Here is a 27,721-nt window from a genome sequence, read left to right as displayed (position 1 = left end):
AAGCTAAGAGATTTGTTTAAAAAAAAAAAACAAAAAAAAAAAAAATCTTTTGGACAGTTTATCAATACTGTTGACTGAAACCTGACTTATTAAATCGCCTGACATTATGAGTTTAACGGCTGTTCAACCACTGTACTTCAAAGGAATATACCTTTAAATTTAGGAGAAATTTAATTTCCCTTAAATAATTATTCCATGTTCAATGCCAGTTAAGCTCAATCAACAGTATTTGTGGCATAATGCTGATAACCTCAAAAATTATTTTGACTTTTTGAATTATTTTTTTGTTTCATTTTCATAATAAATAGGCAAAAAACAAGTGAGCCACTTACAATGGAAGTGAATGAGGCCAATTTTTGGTTATGGTTTAATAAAGCAGGATGGTGAAGCTTATTATTTTATAAAAGTACTTATATTATTTCTTCTGTTAAAACTTGTGTATTATTTGAGCTGTAAAGCGGTTTAAATCGTCATGTTTGCAACGGACTACTAAATTACCTGGATTACACGGTTACGTCATCATGGCAACAAAGTTGTAAAACTGGAAATAACAACACAGAAAAGGTTAGTAAGCAATTTTATCACACTAAAACCATGTTTAACATGTTACTGTTTACATCTTCTGGCTATACTTTGGAAACGGTGAGTATTATAACGTTCACGAATTGGCCCCATTCACTTCCATTGCAAGTGCCTCGCTGTAACTTTTTGTTTTGTTTTTTAAAGAAAAGGAGGGACGAGTGAAAATGAATTTTTGTGGTAATCAACAATATGCCACAAATTCTGTCGATTGAGCTTAACTTGCATTAAACCCGGAATATTCCTTTAAATTATCTTGAGTGAAATGCTAATGCAGAAAGAAAGGGTTCAGTCATTGGACCTAGACCTGATGTTGACTAAAAATTACTTTGAATGGATGAAGATTTTGTAATCTCACAAGCATAGATTAAGCCTAGTCATGGAACATAATTTACAGTTAATGATTAAACATCCAGGCAGATAAAGTCACTTAAGATTTTCTTTCCCTCACTCATACATTGCACTTATGAGCAGATATTGCTCGATGACAGTACAACAACACTAAAACTCTAATGTCTGAAGTCTTGGATACATCTTGCACTCATTCATTCCCTTCTTTATGGTCAATTGGAAGTTTAAACCCTTTCTCAACTAGTTCTTCACCACTGTGCATTTATTGCACCGGGAAAACAATAACACCAACACGACCTCATCCAAGAAGTTAACCAACGTCAATTTGCGAACAAATGACATCTGTAGAAGCTTTCAAGTCCATCCAATTCACCATTTTAAAATAATAAATACATTTACTGGAAGGTAAAAGCAAGAAATAATTCTCATTTTTAAACAATACGATTCAATAATTGTATAAAATCATCACATTTAGATTGCCCTCCCCCTTTCCTTGACATTTACAACCGGATACATCTTTAACCTGACTGCTTGTTCCCTGCGAAACTTATTTTTACATCTGAGAGGTTGATATTTCAAAGGAGATCAAGGGTAAATCATACTACTGCACTAGAGTTCATTGTAAATGTTGATTGAAAAAAACAAAATTAGGACATTATTAGACAGAGGCCTACCCCTCTAGCCATTAAACCAACTATATTTTGCCTCCATAACACTTATGAGTATTGCATTATGGATGCCCGTGAGCTTTAATATGGATACTCACATCCATTTGAAGCACTGTCTAGATTTCCTACCTCTATTATTTGAAACAAATATTACCAGTACAAGTGAAACTCGGTTTGTTGTTGTTTGTTGCATGTACATGGCAGTGTGTATGTTGTGTGTACAGTCGTTTCTCTGTATACTGCAAGTTAGATCAGATGTTATCAAACAATCTGACTGCAACCAACACCAGCTGTACAGAGCTGTCAGTTACTGGCAATTTAGAAACATATGGCACCTGAATAAATGTTTGAATTTAGAGCTGTAGAGAGGAGAAAGCCATGTATGAGGTAAAGACAGTGTAAGACTATGTATGTGTTTGTCAGAGAGAGAATTTGCTATGGTGGCTCAGAAGCTTTTGTGTGCAAGCTTATTTTTTTTTTAGGATTCACGGCCTCAGGTGCTGTTGGTCAGAGTAGATCCGGGCTGTACAGAACCATCAGAGCCATCTGGCAGAGGAGAAAAAGGACAAATTATAAGGGAATTTAAGACATTTGTTAGTGCAGTCAGTAAACATAGGACTCCATACTTTCAGTGTTTCTGGCTCTTTCACTCACAGACATGAGATGGCATTCGCGAAACACCTCATTTCCATGTAATGATGCATTTCTGTACAACAGTCCTCTAATCTGAATGGAAGTGTAATCCATGAATGCTGGTGTGTAGTATAACAACAATAGGACACTTTTTGTATTGCTCTGCTTGTATGCGTTCACAGTGTTTAAAACAGGCTGTCAGTCTGTGCGTTACTTGGACATGCAATGGTTGATCCAGCTTTGGCTTCTAAAACGCACGTCACTCAATATTATTTCACAGCTCTATGGAATACTTGGTTCTGATTGGTCAACTGTGCCATCCAGCGATCAAATATTTCTGAATAATGACCACACATTCGAAAATAAAGTGATAATTCAATGGTCATGATTTCCTACTTCTCGTATCACTCTGCAATCTTTACAAGTAAGCTAATAAAAGAATTCCAACTCTAACCAATATTTCATGTCCATTTATTTGGCAAGTAGTTATGTAATAAGTGCAATAATGAGCAGTCAGATGATAATTTTCACACTATAAACACCAACAGAATTCAGATGCAAAACCGAAGGTTGAATTCAGCTTTTTCTGGAGACTCATGGTCTTTTTTCTCACATAAAACGTCATTTCAACTCAGTGTTATTTCATGTCCATTTAATTATTAATTTGGTAAGAAGCCTTGTAATAAGTGGGGTAATGTACAGTCAACCTTTCATAATCGCAAATTAAATGGCTGACTAGATTATCCCTTACTTGTGTAAAAGCAATACATAATATATTACAATACAATATTGCAAACGAGAATATTTAGTGGGAAATAATGTAGGGTGGGACTTGACTTTATCCACTGGAATTTGATTTGATCATTTGGATTGATATTGGTAAATATAATTTATCCACACACACACACACACACACACACACACAGACAGAGTCTTGGTTATGTCAGTAGAAATGTCTGTTCTGAGTTGGAGAAACTTGTTACAATTTGATGAAAGATAATGAATTATCGTGAATAACATTTTGAAAAACGTGCACTGATAAATCAGTTCCAAGTCCATGAACGTATATTAAGAAAGTAAAAGGGGTACATTTTTATTTCATGTTTTATTAACCCCACCCACTTCTAGATCCTGAATGAAAAGTATAATGGCATTACCGTTGGAGGACGCTGTGGTCTGTGCATGGGCATGAGGTGGAATGAGAGTGGAATTTAGCTGGGGCTGAATCATTAGCTCTGAAATGAAGAAAAACAGCTCTGTTGAAGATTAACAAAAACTAAGCAAAAACATATCAAACCCTTTTTTAAGAACAGAAATGACACAAGCTCGGGTTGTGTGATAAAAAAAAAAAATGCGCAAGCACTGCATCACTGGAACCTTGGGTCCATTTCCAAGAAATGCCAGACTCAGGGCAACTTGGGGGTTATATGATTTAAGGCTTTAAAAACGTATGACCTGAAAAATAATATTTTAAATATTAAAATATTTTCAAATACTTAGAATATGTCTCTCTTTATGGTCAACTGTTGTCTTGGTCCATTTTACATTTACACTGTTGTTTTTGTAAACCAGTCAACCAGAATAGCTCATACACTATAGTATATTATACACCGATCTGCCACAACATTAAAACCATCTGCCTAATATTGTGTAGGTCCTCCTCATGCCGCCAAAACAGCGCCAGTGATTTGGACTGTGGCTTGATTGTTGGTGCCAGAGGGGCTGACAAAGTCTACGGTAACTCAGATAACCACTTTGTACAATTGTGGTGAGGTTGGCGCTGTTTTGGTGGCACGAGGGGGACCTATACAATATTAGACAGGTGGTTTTAATGTATTGGCTGATCGGTGTAGTATAGTATAATGCAATAGTAAACTGTCTCTATCCTAAATTCTTCACTTTCACATGTTTTTTCAAGGCTATGTGCTTCATTGAATATCACACTTCTGCTGTTGTTTGCATTAACAAAATTGTCGATTTTCCTATTCTGCCTTTATCATGTTAACAATATATCATTTTGGTACATTTCAATTTTTCATTATAAAGAAATTTTGTTAACTTCTGTATGATAATTTTGGTACTGTGTTGGGTTGCCACTAAGGGGCCGTTTACACGACAACGTTTTCAACTAAAAACTGAAAACTTTTTATGCTTTTGGCTGTTCGTATACATGACAACGGCGTTTTGGGGCTTGAAAACGCAAACTTTTGAAAATGGGTTTCAAAGTGCAAGTTTTTGAAAACGATGCCATTATCGTCTCCGTGTAAACATACAAAAACGCAATTTGTGAAAACGATGATGTTATGCACACGCGTATTACGTATTAAGTCTATAGGCATGCGCGCGAGTACTTCAAAACAATGCGCGACACATTCAAAACTAAAATGGCGGACTACAAGACTGTGTTTGTGCTGCTCAAGATTTTTAGTTTATTGATGCTTCTCCAGCAAAGTGTTGATTTACTGCCTCACTAATACGACCAGCGATCGCCATCTTCATTGTTTGTATTCACCGCTCTGTGGAAGAATGCTTATTTGCTTAAAGTGACATCGCCAACTACTTGCCTGGCATGCATAATACAGCATTTTTAGTCGTTTTCGCGGATCCGTGTGAACGAGGATCATTTAGACAATGCTGTCGTCTGTATGCAAAACTTTTCGAAAACTTTCCGTTTTAGTACATGTGGTGCTGCATCCCTAATGCCGCAGTGAGAGGAGAGAAAAGGGCGCCCAGCCTATTTTAATCACACAGCACACATTGAACTCAGTGGAAAACATGTTGAAAATAGGGATGCTGCGATTTTAAGGTTTTACTATTTATTAGTATTATAAATGTCAGGGTTAATTTAACCATAACAATTTAGAATCAACGGTTAAAAACCGTGAAATGCTTTATTTACATGTGGCAAAAATATTATATATAATGTATAAATTTATAATATAAAAAGAGTTATTCAGAAGATTTTGTAAGACTAAATGTGAAAAACTCTTGTGCATGTGTGGATACTGGAGCTGTTGCTATGGTTACGGACGTGGTGTCCAGGTGTCGCGGGCTGAACATGAATTTTCAATTCACTTGAAACTGGGGCTACACACAAACTCCAAAATATAACAGAGGAATTCGATCTACCAGACTCATATCCACCAACAATAAAAAAAAAATTTAAAAAATGACATTTAAATGACTGGCTGAATACGACGGGTATAAAACATGCAGACAGAAGTCCTAGAAAAACACAAATTCTACAAATGGGACAGGATGCTCCACTAGTCGTCCAACAACAAACTAGTACATTTAATAATTTTTTGCTTGTGGTGATTTTTAATGAAAAGATGCAACTTTGCTTTAAGCGTGCTGCATTGCATGTAGTTACTATCAGCGAATAAACTTTGAAAAGTTGCATCTTAAATCATAATCATTATTTAAAGGATTGCTTGTGTATATTCACCGCATTCAACAATAAATGTCAATTTTAGTCTTTAACGGACTTTAAATTGCCTGCTGTAAGCAATGTTCCCATTATTATGCATAGTCCACAGGTTTATTTGTGAGATGTTGTGGACCGTTTATAGAGTCTGTTGCCGATTCTTTATGTTGGGTTGTCTGACAGACAACGGATTGCATTCCTAAACTGTTGCATAAGAAAAGACTGTTGAATGCCGTGAACTACATGTTGCGCACCCACAATAATCTTACATGTACACTTCTGAAGCACTGTGGTTACATTGAAGCACACCACTGAGTTTGGGATGCACATAAGTGATGTCGTGCCCTAGATTGGAGCGTCTCTAATTATATACCACCTATTTATTTTTTGTATGTTCATCAGTTTTCTTATTATAGGGCTGCCCTTAGCATCCACATATCCCCAGACGTCCACCAAGACGTTCAATTGTGATATGATATGCATTTTTTGCATCAGTGCTAATTTGCAAATAATCGTAAAACCAGTTAACTGCGATTTTCTCTCAGACGGTAACCTAACCATCAAAAACTCACACCGCGGCAACCCTAGTTGAAAATACACTTAAACCAAATTAACAACACAATCTTTTATAATAAAGGCTTTTATGACTCCGCATGAAATAATGTATTGAACTACTCACCCGTTGACTTAAAAAAGACGTCTTGATGCAAGTTAACCACGCAGTAACAGGCATGCAACACTTTCCTCATGTAAACTAGATTTCATGACAGTTAATTTTATAATTGAATTTATTTACCCTAGGGGTGGGCGATATGACCAAAATCTTATATCACGACATGAGTAATTTTATATCACGATAACAATATATATCACGATATAGTACGTTTTCTGGAAAATCAATAAAAATTGGTTTATATATCAAATAATCATATTGTAATGCCTATTTTTGGAACTCCAGGCAGTGAATTAAATACTTTGTAAATTAAAACTACTTTCTCTTTATTTGAAACAAGACAACAATGTCAAAGTAAATAAATAATAATAATAAACAAAATCAACTTGTTTTCAAAAATTAACCTTACCAAAATGCTAAATTTCACAGTACGCAACATTTCAATTTGAAATATTGCTGACCAATATTATTAATATTATTATAAACTTTGCTCAAGAAACTTAAGATCTTCTCAAAGCAAAGCGAAAAAGAAAAGAAAACATAAGTAAAACATTTCCAATGAAAATAAACACTTATTGAAGAAAATAAATATCAAATAAATATCACTTCTTGCTAAATAAATAAACAAATGACGAGTTAATGCAGAGTTTATCTTTTGGCTTTCATAATATTCTTTTGCGTGCTTCATTTTGAGGTGGTAAAACAGACTGCTTGTATTACGAGTGATTATATCGTCGTGCAACACAATTTGCAGATGATATTTTTCTGCACTGTGCTGGCTTATAGGATCCCACACCACAGATGTTGCACCTGTTTTAATAACAATCTCCTCTTCATTTTCTTGACCTGTTTGGGTGTCATCCCATTCTGTGGAGATTTCTTCCTCCACTTGGGTGATCCCGCTCTGAGCTCTCCTTCTCGCGTGTCAGATGATATGAATATTTTGTGCTTTTGAAGCGCCAAACGTGAGATGAAGGTCATTCAATTTGTTTGGGCATCTGCAGAAAAATTTCAATGCTGGAAAAATGCCCTGTCCATGTTTCTTTAATTATCTCAGTCTCAAGTGAAACCCTGCCCTGTGATACAGATGACCACGATGTGCACATGGATATTTACATAACGTAATATACATGATATAGCAAAATCTCTATCAATTGACACTTTATATTATCACCACAATATTTACAGTGCATTCATAAAGTATTCAGACCCCTTCACTGTTTCACATTTTGTTATGAGGCAGCCTTATATTTAAATGCTTTAAATTATTTTATTTTTTTCACATCAATCTACACATCATATCCCATAATGACAAAGCATAAAACAGATTTTTGATAACTTAGTAAATGTATTAAAAAGAAATAACTGAAATATAACATAGCTCTGGTGCATCCTATTTCTCTGAATCATCTTTGAGATGTTTCTACACTTTGATTGGAGTTCACCTTTTGCAAATTCAATTGACTGGACATGATTTGGAAAGGCTACCTGTTTATATAAGGTCTCACAGCTGAAAATGCATATCAGAGCAAAAACCAAGCCATGAGGTCAAAGGAACTGCCTGCAGAGCTCAGAGACAGGATTGTGTCGAGGCACAGATCTGGGGAAGGCTACAAACAAATTTGGCTGCACTGAAAGTTCCCATGTGTGTCCTCCATTATTCTTAAATGGAAGAAGTTTAGAACAACTAGGACTCATCCTAGAGTTGGCCACCCAGCCAAACTGAGCAGCCGGGGGAGAATGGGTAAGAGAGGTGACCAAGAACCCGATGGTCACTCTGGTTGAGCTCCAGAGATCATGTGTGGAAATGGGAGAAACTTGCAGAAGGACAACCATCACTGCAACACTCCACCGATCTAGGATTTAAGGCAGAGTGGCCAGACGGAAGCCTTTGCTCAGTGCAAGACACATGAAAAAGCACCTAAAGGACTCTCAGACAGTGAGAAACAAGATTCTCTGGTCTGATGAAACAAAGATTGAACTGTTTGGCCTCAATTCCAAGTGTCATGTCTGGAGGAAACCAGGCATCGCTCATCACCAGCACAATACCATCCAAACAGTGAAGCATGGTGGCGGTAGCATCATGCTGTGGGGGTGTTTTTCAGTGGCAGGGACTGGAGGACTGATCAGGGTTCAGCAAAATACAGAGATATCCTTAATGAAAACCTGGTCCACAGTGCTCAGACTGGGCCGAAGGTTCACCTTCCAACAGGACAATGACCACAAGCACACAGCCAAGACAACGCAAAAGTGGCTTAGGAACAACTCTGTGAAAGTCTTTCAGTGGCCCAGCCAGAGCCCAGAATTGAATCCAATCGAACATCTCAATAGAGACCTGAAAATGGCTGTCCACCGACGGTCCCCATCCAACCTGGCAGAGCTTGAGAGGATCTGCAGAAAAGAATGGCAGAAAATCCCCAAATCCAGGTGTGCAAAGTTTGTCACATCATACCCAAAAAGACTTGAGGCTGTAATCGCTGCCAAAGGTGTTTCAACTAAGTACTGAGTTAAGGGTCTGAATACTTATGTCAGTGTGATACACTATATTGCCAAAAGTATACGCTCATCTGCCTTCAGACGCATATGAACTTAAGTGACATCCCATTCTTAATCCATAGGGTTTAATATGACGTCGGCCCACCCTTTGCAGCTATAACAGCTTCAGCTCTTCTGGGAAGGCTTTCCACAAGGTTTAGGAGTGTGTTTATGGGAATATTTGACCATTCTTCCAGAAGCGCATTTGTGAGGTCAGACACTGATGTTGGACGAGAAGGCCTGGCTCGCAGTCTTCGCTCTAATTCATCCCAAAGGTGCTCTATCGGGTTGAGGTCAGGACTCTGTGCAGGCCAGTCAAGTTCTTCCACACCAAACTCGCTTATCCATGTCTTTATGGACCTTGCTTTGTGCACTGGTGCGCAGTCATGGTGGAACAGGAAGGGGCCATCCCCAAACTGTTCCCACAAAGTTGGGAGCATGGAATTGTCCAAAATCTCTTGGTATGCTGAAGCATTCAGAGTTCCTTTCACTGGAACTAAGGGGCCAAGCCCAGCTCCTGAAAAACAACCCCACACCATAATCCCCCTCCACCAAACTTCACAGTTGGCACAATGCAGTCAGACAAGTACCGTTCTCCTGGCAACCGCCAAACCCAGACTCGTCCATCAGATTGCCAGATGGAGAAGCGTGATTCGTCACTCCAGAGAACGCGTCTCCACTGCTCTAGAGTCCAGTGGCGGCGTGCTTTACACCACTGCATCCGACGCTTTGCATTGCACTTGGTGATGTATTGCTTGGATGCAGCTGCTCGGCCATGGAAACCCATTCCATGAAGCTCTCTACACACTGTTCTTCAGCTAATCTGAAGGCCACATGAACTTTGGAGGTCTGTAGCGACTGACTCTGCAGAAAGTTGGCGACCTCTGCGCACTATGCGCCTCAGTATCCGCTGACCCCGCTCTGTCATTTTACGTGGCCTACCACTTCGTGGCTGAGTTGCTGTCATTCCCAATCGCTTCCACTTCCACTGACAGTTGACTGTGGAATATTTAGTAGCGAGGAAATTTCATGACTGGACTTGTTAGGATGCCACCTGTGTATCACAGTACCACGCTGGAATTCACTGAGCTCCTGAGAGCGTCCCACTCTTTCACAATTGTTTGTAGAAGCAGTCTGCATGCCTAGGTGCTTCATTTTACACACCTGTGGCCATGGAAGTGATTGGAACACCTGAATTCAATTATTTGGATGGGTGAGCAAATACTTTTGGCAATATAGTGTATTTCAGTTTTTTCGTTTTAATAAATTTGCAAAGTTATCAAAAATCTGGTTGTTGCTTTGTCATTATGGGGTATGGAGTGAAGATTGATGTGAAAAAAATAATAATTTAAAGCATTTTAGCATTAGGCTGCAACAACAAAATGTGAAAAAAATGAAGGGGTCTGAATACTTTCTGAAAGCACTGAATAGTCATATCGCTCAGCCCTAATTTACCCACTCTCGATAACAATCTTATAATTTATTTCTGTTAAATTGAATTTAGTAATACAGAAAAGTATTTTCTTTGGTATAGTCACACAGTACAGATCCGATGAAAACTCTCGTTGAAGTCACGCAGCAGCTCTGCTCAGCCCTCGCACACACTTAACATGCGAAACAGGTGAGCTTTGTTGGTTTTATTGGTTATTTCTGTTAATGGAATTGGAAATTTACCGCAATCCTCTGGGCAGCAGGCTAGCAGCTACAAGTTTGTTTACTAATGGCAGCTGCCGACTCTTCGCGTTTCACATTGCTTTGTGCGTCATACGTGTTTGACCAATCACAGGTTGCAGCACCTACCACAGTCCCTCTTCTCCCAAAAAGTACCTATCCAGGAGTAGGAGCTAAAAAATTCTCTCTAAATGGCTATGAGGGAATATAGTTACTCATGTGCAAAAATTATGAAAACGAGTGGTTTCCGGTAAAAAGTTTAGTTTCTGCAGTGGGAAAGGGCCTTTTGTACATATTTAAACCAACAGAAGAGTTACAGTACATACCTCTTATTTCAAAAGAGCAAGAAAAATCCACAATTTTATTAAACACCCACTTTAAGTGATTAAAAAAAAGTAGATATCCTAGAAGTCTGCAACCCGACCAGCAGGTTTGAGTCAGTTCTTCAAGTAGGACTTTGGGTTTGGGTCTGGTTTGTAATTAACGAAAAAAAAAAAAAAAGAAAAAAAGAAAAAAACGGCCTACCGAACTTGTTTTGCGCATGCGCTTTCACTCACAGACACAGGGCTGTTCACACTGAATGTGTTTTTGTGCATGTCTGTTCTGTTTTCCTATTGTTTTCCTATGTAAACACATGCTGGACAAATGTCTTTGACATTTAGACCACATCTTGCTTTTTCCTCAGTGTCTCACGCAGGACCGGCGTATTTTAAACACCATGACAAGTTAAAAAGAACTTCAAATTTTCAAAAACGCATGTCGAGACACCTGCGCTCTGTTTCATTCTTTGCACTGCGTCTAGATTGTTTTTAGTGCAGTTGTCAAAAAGATGACAACTGCTCTAGTATACTGAGGGGCTGTTATGCCTTGTTAAAACTGTATGTTTACTGTTTCAATACTGTTACGAATGTTGCCTATACGCTTACATAAAATATAGCCAATTGCAACAGTACTTGCTAGGAGAAAAAATTATAAAGATAGTGAGCGATTTTGGGTGTGGGTCAGGTTCGGGATTATAATCTGATGGTATCGGTCGGGCCGGAGAGGGTCTGGCCACACGGTCTCGGGTACGGGCTGGGTTTCATTTTACGGCCTGTGCAGACCTCAAAGATATACAACACTAATCCGGGTCCTTGTTTTTGAGACTTAGTAATACTTGGCTCAAATTGAAACTAATGTAATGGAAAAATCTTTGTGTCAGATGAATATATTGCAAAGGTTCATTTCTGAAAGGCCCTGATGTCCCAAGACAAACCTGCTGTAGTGAAGTTGAAAAGCGGGGGCAGCTCTCGACCGGTGGGCAGCCGTGTACCAGGTTGGCGCAGTTCGTCAAAGAAGGCGTGAGCGCAGGCCTGAAGTGGGGACAGTCGTGTCACTGGTGTGTACCCCAACAACCTAGAGCACAGGGCTACTGCCTCAGGAGGAGTCCTTGGTTTAAACACCTGTGGAGGGATGGCATGAGAGAGCGATAAAACATTTACATACAAAGATAGAACAATTAACGGCACTTAACGGTACACTAAAAATAGCTATCAAGTTAGCTTTTTCAAAAGTTATTTTTGAGCCAATTGACCTTAGCTCGAGCAGAAGCCACATTTAATTAGGCGTGAATGACAAATTAGGCATAGACTGTACAGCATACTGAATGGACCATACTTCTATCCCTCAAAGCCTTGATTTTGTTTTTACAGTTCATAAAATATGTATGCAGTTGACACTGGCTAAAGTAATCTACAAGAAACAAACTATCAGAATATTAGAATGCTGTGCTAACACAGATACACACACCTCATGGCTTTAAGGGTAGAGTCAAACTAGGATCAGATATGGGTGAGATTTTACCTTGGTCCATGGATGTGCTTTGATCTGAGGGAATTTAAACTCTGTATAGTTTGGGTTCATTTCACGGATCTGTTCCCTTGTGGGGGTTCCAAGAACCTGAGCCACAAAACAAAAACCACTATGAAGAATGCTATGTTGAAATACGATGTTAAGCATACCAACTATATAAAGCAACAAACTGCAACAAAAAATATTTATGTAAACATTTCATACCATATGGTGCCAAGTGATATTCAAGTAACTTTGGTTGTGTTTAGAGAAGCAAGTTTTGTTTTTTGCCATATCATTATAGTTGTCTGTTGTCTGAACATCAAACATTTTTTTTTTTTAAATCAGATTTTTACAAACCTGATCCAAATTACGTAGATATGTGTTTGAAATCTGAATAAATCTGATTTTTGTTGATGTGTTTCAGTCTGAGCGGTCAGATCGAATTTCAAGCATTTTTTATTTTGTTTGTCATTCGGGATGGGTTGTGACTGCAACATCATCCACAAAGCGCAGTAGCTTCTATAGCTGTGTCTGAATTCTCAAATTTTCGCTCACAAGTGGCATTCACTAGGTAATGAAGGGTGGATGAGTGAGTGGTTTCAGATACAGCATCTGCATGAATGTGTAAAGACTGTAAAGCTGACACATATATTGTCTCGTGCTGAAGAGTTCAGCACCACAGCTAGATGTGATGTTGGACATGAGCAGAGGCAAAATTTCCAGTTTTCTGTTCTCTCATTCCATAATGAAAGCTACTCGCCTATGTCTCTTGACAACGTGCTATCACTCAAGTCAATACTATAGCAACCACTGTAGATATACCAGATACTGACCACACTGCAATACATACAATTCTGATTTCATCACTTGCAAAATAACAGTGTGGATATTTAGTCCAAAAGGTCGGATCTGAAAAACAAATCTGATTTGTGTGCAGTATGATCAAAGCCTTTATGAACCATAAAATATATTGACTATTACTTATTATCTTTGTATAATAAGTGTCATAATTATTATGACATTGTTATGCTTATCTGCACTGAGCTGAACCTAATTGCAAAATTAGGTAAATAGCTGAAGGATTAGTTTTACCTTGATGATCTCCACTAGTTGGTCCACTCCACTGTCTCCAGGGAAGATGGGTTGTCCCAGCAGCAGTTCAGCCATCACGCATCCAGCTGACCAGACATCAATGTTGGAGGAATAGTCTGTCGCACCAAAGATAAGCTCAGGGGCACGATAGTAACGTGAACAGATATATGAGACATTGGGCTCGCCCCTCACCAGCTGCTTTGCACTGAAATTGAGAAAAAGAAGTGATATGCTCAGTGAGAATATAGTTATGTGATCATTAGAAATTCATGTTGAAAGGATCTTTCACTCAGTGTCACAATTAGAATCACACGCAAAGAGCAAAAACTCAACCGATTGTTCAAAAAAGTCATTTTATATTAGTGGTGTTTGCTAAAGGCTCGGGTATACTTTGTTTTTCCACGAGCAGGATAGTCTCGCACACGCACTACAACTAGAGGTTGACCGATATATCGGATTTACCGATTAATCTGGGCCGATAGTTGCATTTTTCAACTATCGGTTATCGGAAAAAATTAACTCCAATAGTTTCCGATAATTATTTTTGGTTTCATTTCTCCGTGGCCGGCGCTCGAGGGTTCTACAGTCTGAACTCCTTGGTTCAACAATATAACAGCACCCTCTAGATGTTCAATAAAAAACAATCAGTGACTCCGCATGGAGTTTGTTTTGCAACGTGACTAGGCTATTTATTGAGAAAGACACTTCAAAAGCGGGTTTGAAACATCGACAAACATCTTGATTGAAAAAAGTCACTTATGAATTATTGCAGACTTCCTAATTTTATGACGTAGTTATTTACAAAAAAAGCAAAAATGTAAGAGCATGGTAAAATATATGTCTGAAATATAAATTTGATATTCAAGAGAGGGCATATTGTTATTTAATACAATGTGTTCATGTGAGGGCACATATAATATAAACAATGCCATTCTAAACTTATCTTTAAAAAGACAAGACTTGAGTTGACTTTCTATCCCTTTTTCCCTCTCCCTTTCTTGTACATCATTCATATATTTAATATGACAATAAAATAAAAAAATAATATTGTCAGTTGAGATGAAGCATACAGTCGCTATTTGGCTTTGCAAGGCAGTGTTTTTTGTTACTGCTGAACAACAAACACATTTGACCTGTAATATTTTAATTAATATTTCCATTAATTTCAGATGACAAAAGACTCTGAAGAAGGTACCAGTGTGGGAGAAACATATAAAATACTGCCACTGAAAGTGATACTAAAGTTCAACACTATTTTACACCAAGTGGAAAGTTTTCATTCATATTTGACATTTTAAAAACTATCGGCCAATTAATCGGCTATTGGCCCGTTTTCCCACCTTAGTTATCGGTATCGGCAAAACCCACTATCAGTCGACCTCTACTAAAGAATATCACAAAGTCGTCGTTAGAGTCAACGGCAGGCATACGCACCGACGATGCGCACAGACGAGGATGCTTGTCAAGAAAATCAGGGCCGCACGCGGACAGTTCGCACAGACTGTGCTGATGACGAAATTTTCATCACTCATAGGCTCCATTTACACCTTGCATTAACATGTGTTTCACATCCAGATAGTATCTAGGTATTCTTTAGCTGGACTAAATTTACACCTTGCAGTCAAATGCGTCTCCACTATGATCGGATAGAAATCCGATCAAATGTCCCACGCAAAATGTAAAACACTACTTACATATTACATTAGAACCTGTGGTAACTGAAAATGATGGATAATTCAAATGCTTTCTATCACTTTAACAGTCAGGGTTTTTCCCTTCACTGAAAATTTGTTGATGTCCAACAAAATAAAATTGGGGCATTGCAGCTAATCTAATGATACTCATATCACCTTTAAAGACAGAACTACTCTCAAACTACTTGTATATTTGTGTATATCGAAATATTTTGCAATAAACGTCAAATAGATTGTTTCTATACTTATAATCAACAACGTAAAATCAATAGTTTTATATATTTCCATAGTTTTATATCAGATTACGTCATTCTCAATGCTTCATGGGACTGTAGTACATGCCCTTATGAAAGATGGCAAATACACAGACTTGTACCTTTGTCTTTTTTGTTGGATTTTCAAATAATTCTTTCCTTAAAACAAAGTCCGTATTGTTGTGATTCACCTCAGAGCTGGTCCCTTGGGTTCATGTTCTACAACTCTTTAATAGAGGATTTTATGAAAAGTCTATGGAAGAAATGAATGGGAAAAATACTTCCGGAACCCAGAAGGCTGAAAAATTGGGAGGGCACTGTTGCGCTCTACACTGAGGGTTAAGACAGATTTAGACTTCTGCGCTGAACCTACGCTGTAGACAACACGTAGTTACGGCGTAGCCTATGCCATAGCCTGACGTGCAACTCTTCAAACGTGTAACTGCACGACATGTCGATGGAGACCACAACAGTTGTGATTGGTGCACTTTGTAACCAGAGACCGCACCCCAGGATGATAACAACGATATCTGAGGTAGCATCACATTTTATCCTAGAGTATTTTAATATCTATGCATCATATCACATTTGGACTTGGGAGCATTAAAGCAATTGTCTCAATCGGGAGCATCTGCTGTTTTTTTATTCTGTTTGTGTTTCATGAAGTAACAACTGAAAAACGACAAAAGATATCCGTTTACAGCTTTTTTTTCCTCAGGGCTTTTACTTGATATTAATTTGATATGTGAGTGAAATAATTATGTGTTGTATTCTACTCGCAAACTTTCCGATGTGCACAATAATTTGACCATATGTTTGACAGTACTGTGTGCAGTAAATAATCATATTTCATAAGTTATGGAAATGGAACACTTCTAATTTATCAGCAAATTAAAAAGCACCTGGTTGGTTATATTACCTATATGCATTGTAAAATCTTTAAAAAGACACCTATTTAGTGTTCGCCAAGCAAGGTATAGTTATTAATTAATCTGATGATTTCTTTTTCAGAACGGAATTTCAAATGTATGCCAAATTATTTATTTATTATTAAGCGACTCAAGAGCAATCATACAGTATTTTTCTCATTTATTTGCTCCCTGCGATACAGGCAACATGTATAATAAATAGCACCTACCTACATTTCAACATGTACACATACACATACAATAATTTAATAAATACTTTTTCCACGAATTACATTTATTTTTGTTCATTTATGAATGTATAATTAGCATTTTGGCTGTGTTATCGCAGAACGATGTAGAAACCAATGCAGAACTATAAATGCAGACAAACGCGTTGGTCACTAACGCCTTTAGGGATTTCAATAAACCCTAACATTGGGTTAGCTAAAGTATAACAGGAAACATTGCACAGACTTATTGTGGAGGGACCAGAGTCATGTCTAGGGACCAAAATTGGGTGGACTCAATTCAAGCAGGCTTGAAATCCATCTTAGTATCTGTGACTAGTCTGCGCATGTCGCAGAAGCGTGCACACTACACAAACATCGGCCGTGCGATCTGAAACTTCTCGTCGCAGACCAGTCACCAACTAGTCGTCGACTCCAAACATCAAAAGAGATGAGCTTGAGTCAACCATCATTTACATTATGTTCAGAAAATATAAAAATCTAGTAAGATCTGCTGACATCTTCCACACATTCAAACCCAAGGACTATTAATGCAAAATTCTGCAGTAGTATGGTTTCATGCAAATACTGATACAGATTTAAAAAAGCAACAGTCAACATGTAAACATGGGCAATTGTAAGTCACACAAGGTAAATTATACGACAGCATAACTGTCCAGGAAAAATAAATTAATTATATCTGAAACCAGACAAAATATGTTTTGGAATTTTAAAATAAAATGGGACTGAATGGATTGGAATCTGTTTGGATGACTCGACTGCTGGGGAAACAGCTCCAGGCTAATGCACACTTCAGCAGCACTGCTTGAACTCCAAAGCATCCTTTTTGCAAGGAGATTATTCCAGTCTAAACGGCAGACTGCATTTTTAAATTTGGCCAGAAAACATTTCAAGCTTTTTGTGTCTGAAATAAAATGGGCAGCTTGGCAGTGTTTGGATTATCATCAAATCCTTCTTTTCAAAAGTAACAAAAGAAAAGGCAACAAACAGAGGAGCTTACACAATCGATACAATAGGAAAGTGCTATAAAGTTAACAAAGAAAGTCTGATTTATTTTAGTCAACATGTCTGCCTATCATTCAATGTGTCTGAAGTTATTCCCATAAAACAGCTCAAAAAAGGGCCCATTTTATATGGGAATTTACTGGAAATGAGAGTAGAATTTGGCCTGGAGGACAAAGGGTCATAGCATAATCTGTCCAGCACCTGCAGCATTCAATTTCTGAACACATATTGCTTTCGTCAGCCAACCATGGCTACAAGCAAAAGCATTTGCGAACATATTTAACAATGCAATATCAGAAACAAATATTCTTTACATATGACCAGAGGCAGGGTGAGATCATGCATTGACAGCATACATTAAAACTAGACACTTAACCAAGGCCACGAACTCCCTCGCACAATGACTATTATAGTGCAACACCAACTAAAGCTGAACATAAATGTACACTGTAGGGCAAAAGGACACATCTTAGAGTCCATCAGACAGCATACAGTATTCACATTCTCATACTCGCATTCTCTCATAAATGTACACCACTGACCTGCCAAAGTCACACAGCTTGAGTACAGCTGTTTCAGGGTCCACTAGAAGGTTCTGTGGTTTGATGTCTCTGTGACAAACACCCTGGGAGTGAACGTAGGCCAAACTGCGGAAAAGCTGATACATATACACCTAAGAGAAAATGCAGACAAAAATTATTAAAGGATGATAAATTAGAAATGGTGAAGTCTAAATTATCAGCGCTGCTGCTGCTGAAATTTCACATGGATCATTAATATTCTTGATGCAACGTAACACTTACTAGCCCCCAGTCAGATGCATGTTTTCTACACTGCACGCAGTAGTGATGTTTCTTTGTCTTTTTTTAATGACTCTTTAGGTGAAAGAATCGTTCTTGTTCACCTCCATACACTGACTCATATTTCTTGTTCACTGACATCTCTCCCTTTTGAAGCCAATGAGCTCTAGTTTGAAACACAAGACTGTTTGGTGGCTCCTCATGCCTGAAAAAGACTAATTATAGCAAGAGCCAATAGCATTTGAGTGCAGGCTGTAAAGGAGCATATCACTGGTTTGACCCACTGAACGAATAAGCCCCTTCACTGAATGAGTGAGGATCAGGGTCCGTTGACCGACTGAAGGAGAGGAGAAGGCAGGACATTAGTTTACTTCGATGATCTCATACAACAAGGAGGGAAAGTGGCTGGATGAATTATGAGTAAAAGTGACTGATGACATTACAATGACATCAGGACATAATTGAATCACTTATAATTATATTTAGGGTAAGGTTGACTTTCCGTATAGTCATGCACAGCAGTTCACAAAACGATAGCTTAGCTTTGTTGTCATTTGTGGGGAAAACGCTTATGACGCTTAGACACTACTCTTAGTAGATTTGTAGACACGCAAATTTTAATAAAATATAATTAAAACTCGTTTCAGTTGTGAATGACTCGGTGCTTAACCAATGGTTTAATTATTAAATTAAAACACAAAAGATGTTCATTTGTTGCCACCTACTGGTTAAGGTGTGATTTACAAAAATTTTACGAATTATTGTAGTAACTGATCTACAATTGTCTCGGTTCTGTGATTATGACTTAATTTTCTCGAGATCACGACTTAATTTTCTCATTTTCTCGTGATTTTGACTTAATGTTCTTGCTAGAAAACACCTTTTGGCATTTGGAGCAGCTCCTAAATGTATCAGGGACAACATTTTCATCTTAATTGTGCAAAAGTAGGCTTCTCATGGTCAAGGAGATGGATGTTATCTCTTCCGAGAACCTCGCAAAAATGAGAAAGAGAAGGTACGGTATGTTGTGTGGACTCACACAAATGATGCATACTGTATATACCGGCAAAACACGTGTTTAAAGTTACTTCGTCATCTGTTTGGGTTTCAGTGATAATTAAGCATTAGTCTGTGACAACAGTAGCTTAAATACACATTCACATTAAATACACATCCACGATCCATATTCTTGAGTAGGGCAATACCGGTTTAATCGATGTACAAGTAGAAATGTTAGACCCATTTCTATCGCGGTCATGCAAAATTGTGCCGCATGGTAGGGAATGCGCATTCATTATACTAAAATAGTATAATAAAATAATTATTATAACAATTACAAGGCATAAAGCTATTTCAGCTACTGTCAGGTCTTGATTAAAGAGATAAGTGATCCACTGATCAATATGCTCCTGCTCCTCTGACATTGCCACACCGAATGGCATCTCTGAAATTATTCTGCAGTGATTTGCACATAAATCATGATCATCAGAAAACAAGATTTTGTTATGTCAAGATCGAGAAAATTAAAGGGGTCATGAATTGGAAAATCAAACTTACCATGATATCTTGATATATAAGGTTTCATAGCACTATAAAAACATACTGTAAATTTCAGAACCGAAAACTTCTTTATTGAAACCAAGGTGCCAAAATGGCTTGTTCTCTACATCCTCCTCACTAATACGTCATAGTGAGGTATTACATCAGCACACGCCAGCCCTCTGCCTAAACAGATCAACGCCTACTTTATCGTCAACACTGCTTAGGCCCGCCCACTGGTCTTGCAGTTAGAGTAGAGCGGTGAGATTATTTTGAGCAACAGGTGTCACGATGGCCACGAAGATGTCAAGACGTTGTGCAGTGCCAGGTTGTGGGAAACTAGATTTCTTGCATTTGCTTCGCAAGGATCCCAACATTAAGAAAGAGTGGCTTACGTTTATTTTTAATGAAGTACCGGATCGCGTTGGTAAGAACGAGTTTGTTTGCTCGCTTCATTTTACCGATGATTCTTTCACAAACAAGACAGAGTTCAGAGCAGGCTTTGCAGAGAGACTTAAATTAAAAGTTGATGCAGTGCCAACTATATTGGACCCAACAGTGATGTCGCAACAAACAAGTGTGAGTATCCATGTTAATTGTTTTGCTTCATATGTTACAGATTGTTAGATGTGTACTGAGTATTTGATTTGATCCTAGTGATTTTAGACACTCGTGTATTAGTTTTAATGCACAGGGATCTCTAAGCAGCATATATTTTCTTGTTCTGTTGGCATGATGGCACAATTGCCACAGATGCACCTAAAGAGTATTGATATCAATATATTTAGACAATATCTTTCCTTTTTAATGAAAACATGACTCATTGTAATGAACAACGTATGCGTTTGTCACTACACTGAAAATATGATGAAAGATGATTATATGATGAACAACAGTGTGACAAACACCGGTGAATGTATCCTGTATACGTTTAAATGTTGCACGGTAAGTGTATCATTTCACAGTTATAAATGTGATAGCACCATGTATTTACACTTTATTTGGTACTGTCATGCGTTACTCAGCATTTGTAAAACACGGATATGTTTCACCGTTGGAAAATGCCCCAACTATGTAACAAGATACACACCGTTGTGTCGCGTCTTGGTTTAAACAAGAATAAAAGTAATACATATTACACAAATAAACAAGTAAATTACAGTGATTACTTACCATGCTGTCACAGACTGCAGTATCTGTGGTGTTTGTGGAGGGGGGTTAATTCGGGATCTGACTCTGGCTCAAACATGTATGGATGAATTCCTCCGGTTGTAATTTTTTAACTATCTGAAGTTTTCAAAACAACCCTAACGCGTGTATTAGCAGGGGGCATTTACACTTATCCACATGCAAAGATGTTACCCAATCACAGCAGTGGCCATTTACACTGAAGTCTTCAAGAACACACACCCCAAAAAACAGAGCATTTGAATCAGAGGCACAAAAACTGGATAGAAAATGACCAATTATTCCTAAATTATGACTACTTTTAATGAAAAAAAAACAAAACAAAAAAAAACACTAACATTATAAGTGGACCTCAAGCAACATTTTAAAATAAAATAAAAATCCAATTCATGACACCTTTAAGTCATGACCATGAAAAAACAACTTTTCTTATGTTGAGATCAAGAGACAATTAAATTGCGATTACAAGAAAATTAGAAAAAAAAAAAAGTGATAAACCATGGACAAAACGGGCTTCCGTAAGAAAATGACAATATTCTGAATGAATATTAGCTGGCTAGCTTAAGTGATGCTAAAAACACAGTTTTAAAAAACAAAACATCATCTATGCAACAGGGTGGAATACATAAAATATGCACATCTTAAAGTGTCATTGGGGGCTCAGCCCCCTTAAGTTTAGAATCCTAGAATCGCCCCTGCTTTATATTTTCTATTTGTATTTATAATAGTGCAAGTAATTTTCTGTGTTGAGGCATGATAAGCATTTGTTAAGGAACTATAAAAACAACGAGAAACAGGAATTGCAAATATAAACAATAGGATCAATATTGATTGCACGTTGTGAAAAGTAGATTTGTTTCAGTGTCAGCTGTAACTGTTGGTGACAAGTTTGTTCAGTCAACTTTACCTTCACATAAATGACAGGAATAATATTCTTGGCTTTGCTGAAGTGTCGTGCCACCCTGTAGACTGTCTCAGGCACAAAGTCCAACACCAGATTGAGGTACACCTCATCTTTCTGTGGAATAAGGACACCCTAATATGAGTATTTTATGAAAGCAAAAGCCTGCCAGAAATTATGAAAGGGGCTTCCATAACACAGTTCAATTACAATCAGAACCTTTAGACAACACAAAAACTATAGCATTGACATGCAGAGTGGACAAGTTTTTAAAAATCAAAATCCCCTAAAACACAATTCTATAAATTATTATAGCAACATTGTACTGATTTGACATTTCAGAGGTCATACAGTGGGTGAAAAAAAAAAACTATGTGAACCCTTTGGTATTAGCTGTTTTTCTGCATTAATTGGTCATAAAATGTGATTTTAAGTCACAATTATAAACATATATAATATAGACAATGTGCTTAAGCTAACAACACACAAACAATTATAATCTTCATGTTTTTATTGAACACATTCCATTAGACATCCACAGTGCTGTGGAAAAAGTTAGTGAATCCTTGGATTTAATAACTGGTCGATCCTCTTTTGGCAGAGATAACCTCAACCAAGCATTTCCGGTAGCTGCAGATCAGACCCGCACAACATTCAGAAGGAATTTTGGACCCTTCTTCCTTACAGAACTGCTTCAGCTCAGACATATTCTTAGGATGTCTGGTGTGAGCGGCTCCCTTGAGGTCATTCCCGAGTAGAGGTGTGAATCTTCACTAGCCTTACAATTCGATTACGCTTCAAAGGATAATGATTATATTACAAAATGATTCTTGATCGTGATTCTAAAATTGTGATGCATCACTAAAAATATTTTTTCTCCCACCCCTATTCCACAGCATGTTTACTGGGTTAAGGTCTAAGCTCTGACTGGGCACTCCAAAAGGTGGATATTCCTTTTTTGAAGCTATTCTGTAGTGGAGTAACTTCAATGTTTAGGGTCATTGTCCGCGGTCCAGGCCCCGAAGCAGCAAAGCAGCCCCAAACAATGATGCTCCCTCCACCGTACTTCACCTTTGGGATGATATTTTCATGTTAGTATGCGGTGCACTTTTTACATCATAGATAGTGCTGCGTGTTCTTCCCAAACAATTCAACCTTAGTTTCATCAGTCCATAAAATTTTTTCCCAGTAAAGTTTTGGAGTGTCAAGGTGGTCTTTGGCAAACTTCAGGTGCACAGCAATGTTTTTGTTGAAAAGCAGCATTCCTTCGTGGTGTCCTGCCATGGACACCATGCCTGTTTAATGTTTTCCGTATAGTAGACTCATGAACAGAAATGTTAACCAGTTCCAATGATTCCTTCAATTCTTTAGCTGTCACTCTAGGGTTCTTTTTTTACCGCAGTGTGCATTCTGCCGTGTGCCCTTTGAGTCATATTGATGGACGGCCACTTCTAGAGAGAGTAGCCACAGTACTAAATCATCTACATTTATAGACAGTTTGTCTAACTGTGGACAGATGAATATCAAAGCTCTACGAGTTAAGTTTTGTAACCCTTTCCAGCTTTATGCAAAGCAACAAATCTTGATCGTAGGTCTTCTGAGATCTCTTTTTTGCAAGGAATTGTCCTCAATGTTTAAAAAAAAAAAAAAGCAATGTTTGAGTGCTTTTTGTAAGTCAGAGTTGCTCTAAACCACACCTCCAATCTCGTTTCATTAATTGGATGCCAGGTTTGCCAACTTCTGACTCTAATTAGCTTTTGACAACATCATTAGCCTAGGGGTTCACATAATTTTTCCAACCTAAACTGTGAATGTTTGAATGATGTATTCTATATGTACAATAACAATAAAATAATTTGTGTGTTATTAGTTAAAACAGATTGTGTTTGTTCATTATTGTAACTTAGATGAAGATCAAACCATATTTTAAGACAAATTTATACATAAATGCAGGTAATTCCAAAGGGTTCACTTACTTTTTCTTGCCACTGTATATCACAATCTAGCTTCACAAAAAAAAAAAATAATATTTACCTTGTCTCCACTGCAGTAGAAGAAATAGCGGAGTCTCACTATGTTGCAGTGGTCCAGTTTTCTCATGATCTGAAGTTCTCGGTTCTTCACAAATAAAGGTAAATGACAGTTAGCATTTCTCATAGATAAGTAGTTATGTAGCAGATATTTTATTCAAAGCAACTTACAATAAACTACTGTATTTAGTGTTATTACTTATTACAAAAAGGAAGTCAACATAGCTGTTCAACAGTCTGTCTATTGAAGTACTTAAAGGGCTAGTTCACCTAAAAATGGGAATTCTCTTTTCATTTACTCACCCTCATGCCATCCCAGATGTATGACTTTCTTCTGCAGAACACAAATTAAGATTTTTATAAAAATATCTCAAGCTCTGTAGGTCCTCACAATGCAAGTGAATGGGTGCCAAACTGTTGATGCTCCAAAAAGCACATAAAGGGAACATAAAAGTAATCCATATGATTCCAGTGGTTAAATCCATATCTTCAGAAGTGATATGATAGTTTTGGGTGAGAAACAGATCAATATTTAAGTCCATTTTGCTAGAAATTCTTCTCCCTGCCCAGTAGGGGGAGTATGCATGAATAATGTGAATCACCAAAAACACAAGAAGAAGAATGTGAACGTTAAAGTGAAGATTGACTGAGCAGGGATGAGAATTTATAGTAAAAATATACTTAAATATTGAAATGTTTCTCACCCACACCTATCATATCGCTTCTGAAGACATTGATTTAACCACTTAAGACATATGGATTACTTTTATGCTGACTTGTGTGATTTTTGGAGCTTCAAAATGTTGGCACCCATTCACTTGCATTGTATGGACCAAAAGAGCTGAGATAGTCTTCTAAAAATCTTCATTTGTGTTCTTCTGAAGAAAGAAAGTCATACACATCGGGGATGGCATAAGGGTGAGTAAATGATGAGAGAATTTCATTTTTGGGTGAACTATTCCTTTAAACATGCGTGTGTGTAGAAAGGTGTGTCATACCTTAAACCGCTTATCCTGAAGTACCTTCTTTATGGCCACCCACTCCTGGCTGTCAACGAGGCGTGCCTGATACACAACGCCAAAGGATCCATTTCCTATTATCTTGATATCAGTGTAGGACACTTCCTGTGGGCGATCCGGGCCCTGGCCTGGGGTGGCAACCACTGTGGTCACCTTCCCACTCTCTCCTGAAACACAGGACATTTAGTATGAAGAGCTGAGCTGTAAATAAGCATGTCTAACCCAAGGATTTTCAGGCACCCAGATCTCAAAGCAATGTTTGATTGTGCTCGAGTAAATCTATATTGACCAGTCTAGATTAAATATACAGTTGTGCTCAAAAGTTTGCATACCCTGGCAGAAAGGGGAACATTCAAGGGTATGTAAACTTTTGATCAGGGCCATTTGGGTGATTTCTGTTACCATTATGATTTAAAAAGGAGCCAAACTATGTGTTACATATTTCAGTTACAGAAATACTCAAATCAGCCCATCTGGCACCAACAATCATCTATGTGATTATCTAATCAGCCAATTGTGTGGCAGCATGTGCATAAAATGTATGCAGTGCATAAAATCATGCAGATATGGGTCAGGAGCTTCAGTTAATGTTCACATCAACCATCAGAACAGAGAAAAAATTTGATCTCAGTGATTTGGACCGTGGCATGATTGTTGGTGCCAGATGGGCTGGTTTGAGTATTTCTGTAACAGCTGCTCTCCTGGGATTTTCACGCACAACAGTCTCTAGAATTTACTCAGAATGCCAAAAACAAAAAACATCCAGTGAGCGTCAGTTCTGTGGACGGAAATGCCTCGTTGATGACACAGGTGAACAGAGAATGGCCAGACTGGTTTGAACTGACAAAGTCTACAGTAACTCAGATAACCGCTCTGTTCAATTGTGGTGAGAAGAATATCATCTCAGAAAGCTATTCTGAGATGCGGGTTGGCACTGTTTTGGCGGCAAGAGGGGGACCTACACAATATTAGGCAGGTGGTTTTAATGTTGTGGCTGATCGGTGTAGGTTGTAGATACACAAAGCTGCCTACACAGACAACATATTAGGGTATCATACATCCTCTTTCACAATATTGGGAAACTAATGTCATATATCTATCATATATTTGTTTTAAGTGGGCTGAATACACTCTGCCTACCTAGACTGCAATTCAGGGAATCCTAGGCATGTTTGGAAAAATTCCAAAAGCACCTACAATGCCCAGAAATGCTGTCTAGGACTTTTTCACTTTTTTTTTTAAGGGTTAAGGCCATTTCACTGATGCATTTGGTGTTTTATTTGGATGGTTTGTAAGAATGTGATGTTAAAGCATCATATTAACATTATTCAAGTTAACTTCCACGGTTTTTTGAACATTGTAGTACCTTTGAGTATCTTGTAAATATCATGATACATGACTATGACAATCATTCAGTACCACTGTATAGTCTACATCAAATTACCATGGTATTACCATCTAGATACCACCACAGTACTTTTTAAGGATATGATGTTACAATGGCTGTCTAGGTAAGCAGTTCACCAGGTTTTGAGAAACAGCCAATATCTGACAGATATAAATATAAATAAATACACAAAATATACAATTTTCCCTTTTAAATATCGCGCATAAGCCTAAAACATTATTTTGATGCACGAAAGCCCATTAAACCCACATAACGTTGATATACTCACTGGCTAGTTTTAAACTGGCGAGGGCAGAGGGGCTGTCCACCGAGGCCTGTGAGACCCCGGACTTTCCTACGTTGCTCACCACAGCAGCGGCCGATCCGACGGATGCTGCAGCGGCTCCTGAAGCTACCTGAGACTCAGCGAACGAGCTCGTCCTGGGCCGCCCGCTGGCGCTCATATCTGACTGAGAGAGTGACGAGGCAGGGGGGCGAGGACCATCGGTTTCCTCGTTAACAGGGCCTGGAGCTGGGTGAAACATCGGGTTAAAAAATAAAAATAAAATAAATAAATAAAAACACACTAACGGTTCACCTCGACCCTCAGCGTTCACTCACTCACGAGCTGAGAAGCCACGCAGCCTCATGGGAAATGCAGTTCCAGTGGACTTTAGGCTCAATATTGATCAGGGTTCAAAACAATTACAGAGAAAACGTCATACACTGACCAGACCAGAAGTGTCGCTGTGTTCATGTCAGAAGACTCAAGTTAGGGGCCCATATATCTAACTACAGTATATTCTGCAATATGAATGAATGAAAGAATACATGAAATGAATGAATAAGAGTTAACTAATTGTGGATATGAGGATTTTTTTCCACATTTAGTTCAGTGAATGCAAGAAAATCTTTTTTTTTTTTTTTTTTTTTTTTACAAAGGAATTAACATGGTCAACTAAGTAACGTTTCATTAGTGCCCTAAAAAAATTTGCAGAATCCTAAATATTTCTTAGCTTTTTTCCCCTTCAAAATCCCTAAAACGTTTTTATTATTATTCAGGTCTAGATATACAAATTCCATAATATTTAAGCTACTATGTTGTAGATGTATATACAAGTTATACTGTAGTTTAAGGTAAGTCTTTTTTATATAATAATGGACTATATTTTATATAATAATTAATAGACAGACAGATATATAAAATGATAGATAGATAGAGGTAGTTCTTATACACAAACAATACCAGATTCTGCATTCAAAGTGTATATAAAAATATCACTGAT

General features: G+C 37.8%; 1 protein-coding gene across 2 annotated transcripts; it reads right to left on the bottom strand.

Annotated features, from left to right (window-relative positions):
- Positions 1-11: 11 nt before the first annotated feature.
- LOC127425049 (glycogen synthase kinase-3 beta-like) lies at positions 12-27,113 on the bottom strand. Of its 2 annotated transcripts, XM_051670671.1 has the most exons (10): positions 26,725-27,113; positions 25,028-25,215; positions 24,034-24,117; positions 22,006-22,116; positions 18,114-18,244; positions 13,463-13,667; positions 12,380-12,475; positions 11,793-11,979; positions 3,389-3,466; positions 12-2,144 (listed from the first exon to the last, which is right to left on the bottom strand). In XM_051670671.1, the coding sequence occupies exons 1-10, from the start codon at positions 26,978-26,980 to the stop codon at positions 2,092-2,094; spliced, it is 1,389 nt and encodes a 462-aa protein (XP_051526631.1). In that variant the 5' UTR covers positions 26,981-27,113; the 3' UTR covers positions 12-2,091. The 2 variants fall into 2 exon arrangements, with proteins under 2 accessions (XP_051526631.1, XP_051526632.1); XM_051670672.1 differs by lacking the exon at positions 3,389-3,466.
- Between the last annotated feature and the right edge of the window lie 608 nt (positions 27,114-27,721).

The sequence above is a fragment of the Myxocyprinus asiaticus genome, chromosome 34, assembly GCF_019703515.2.
Source record: "Myxocyprinus asiaticus isolate MX2 ecotype Aquarium Trade chromosome 34, UBuf_Myxa_2, whole genome shotgun sequence".
NCBI classification, from domain to species: Eukaryota; Metazoa; Chordata; class Actinopteri; order Cypriniformes; family Catostomidae; genus Myxocyprinus; species Myxocyprinus asiaticus.
This window is presented reverse-complemented; position numbering and strand designations above follow the sequence as displayed.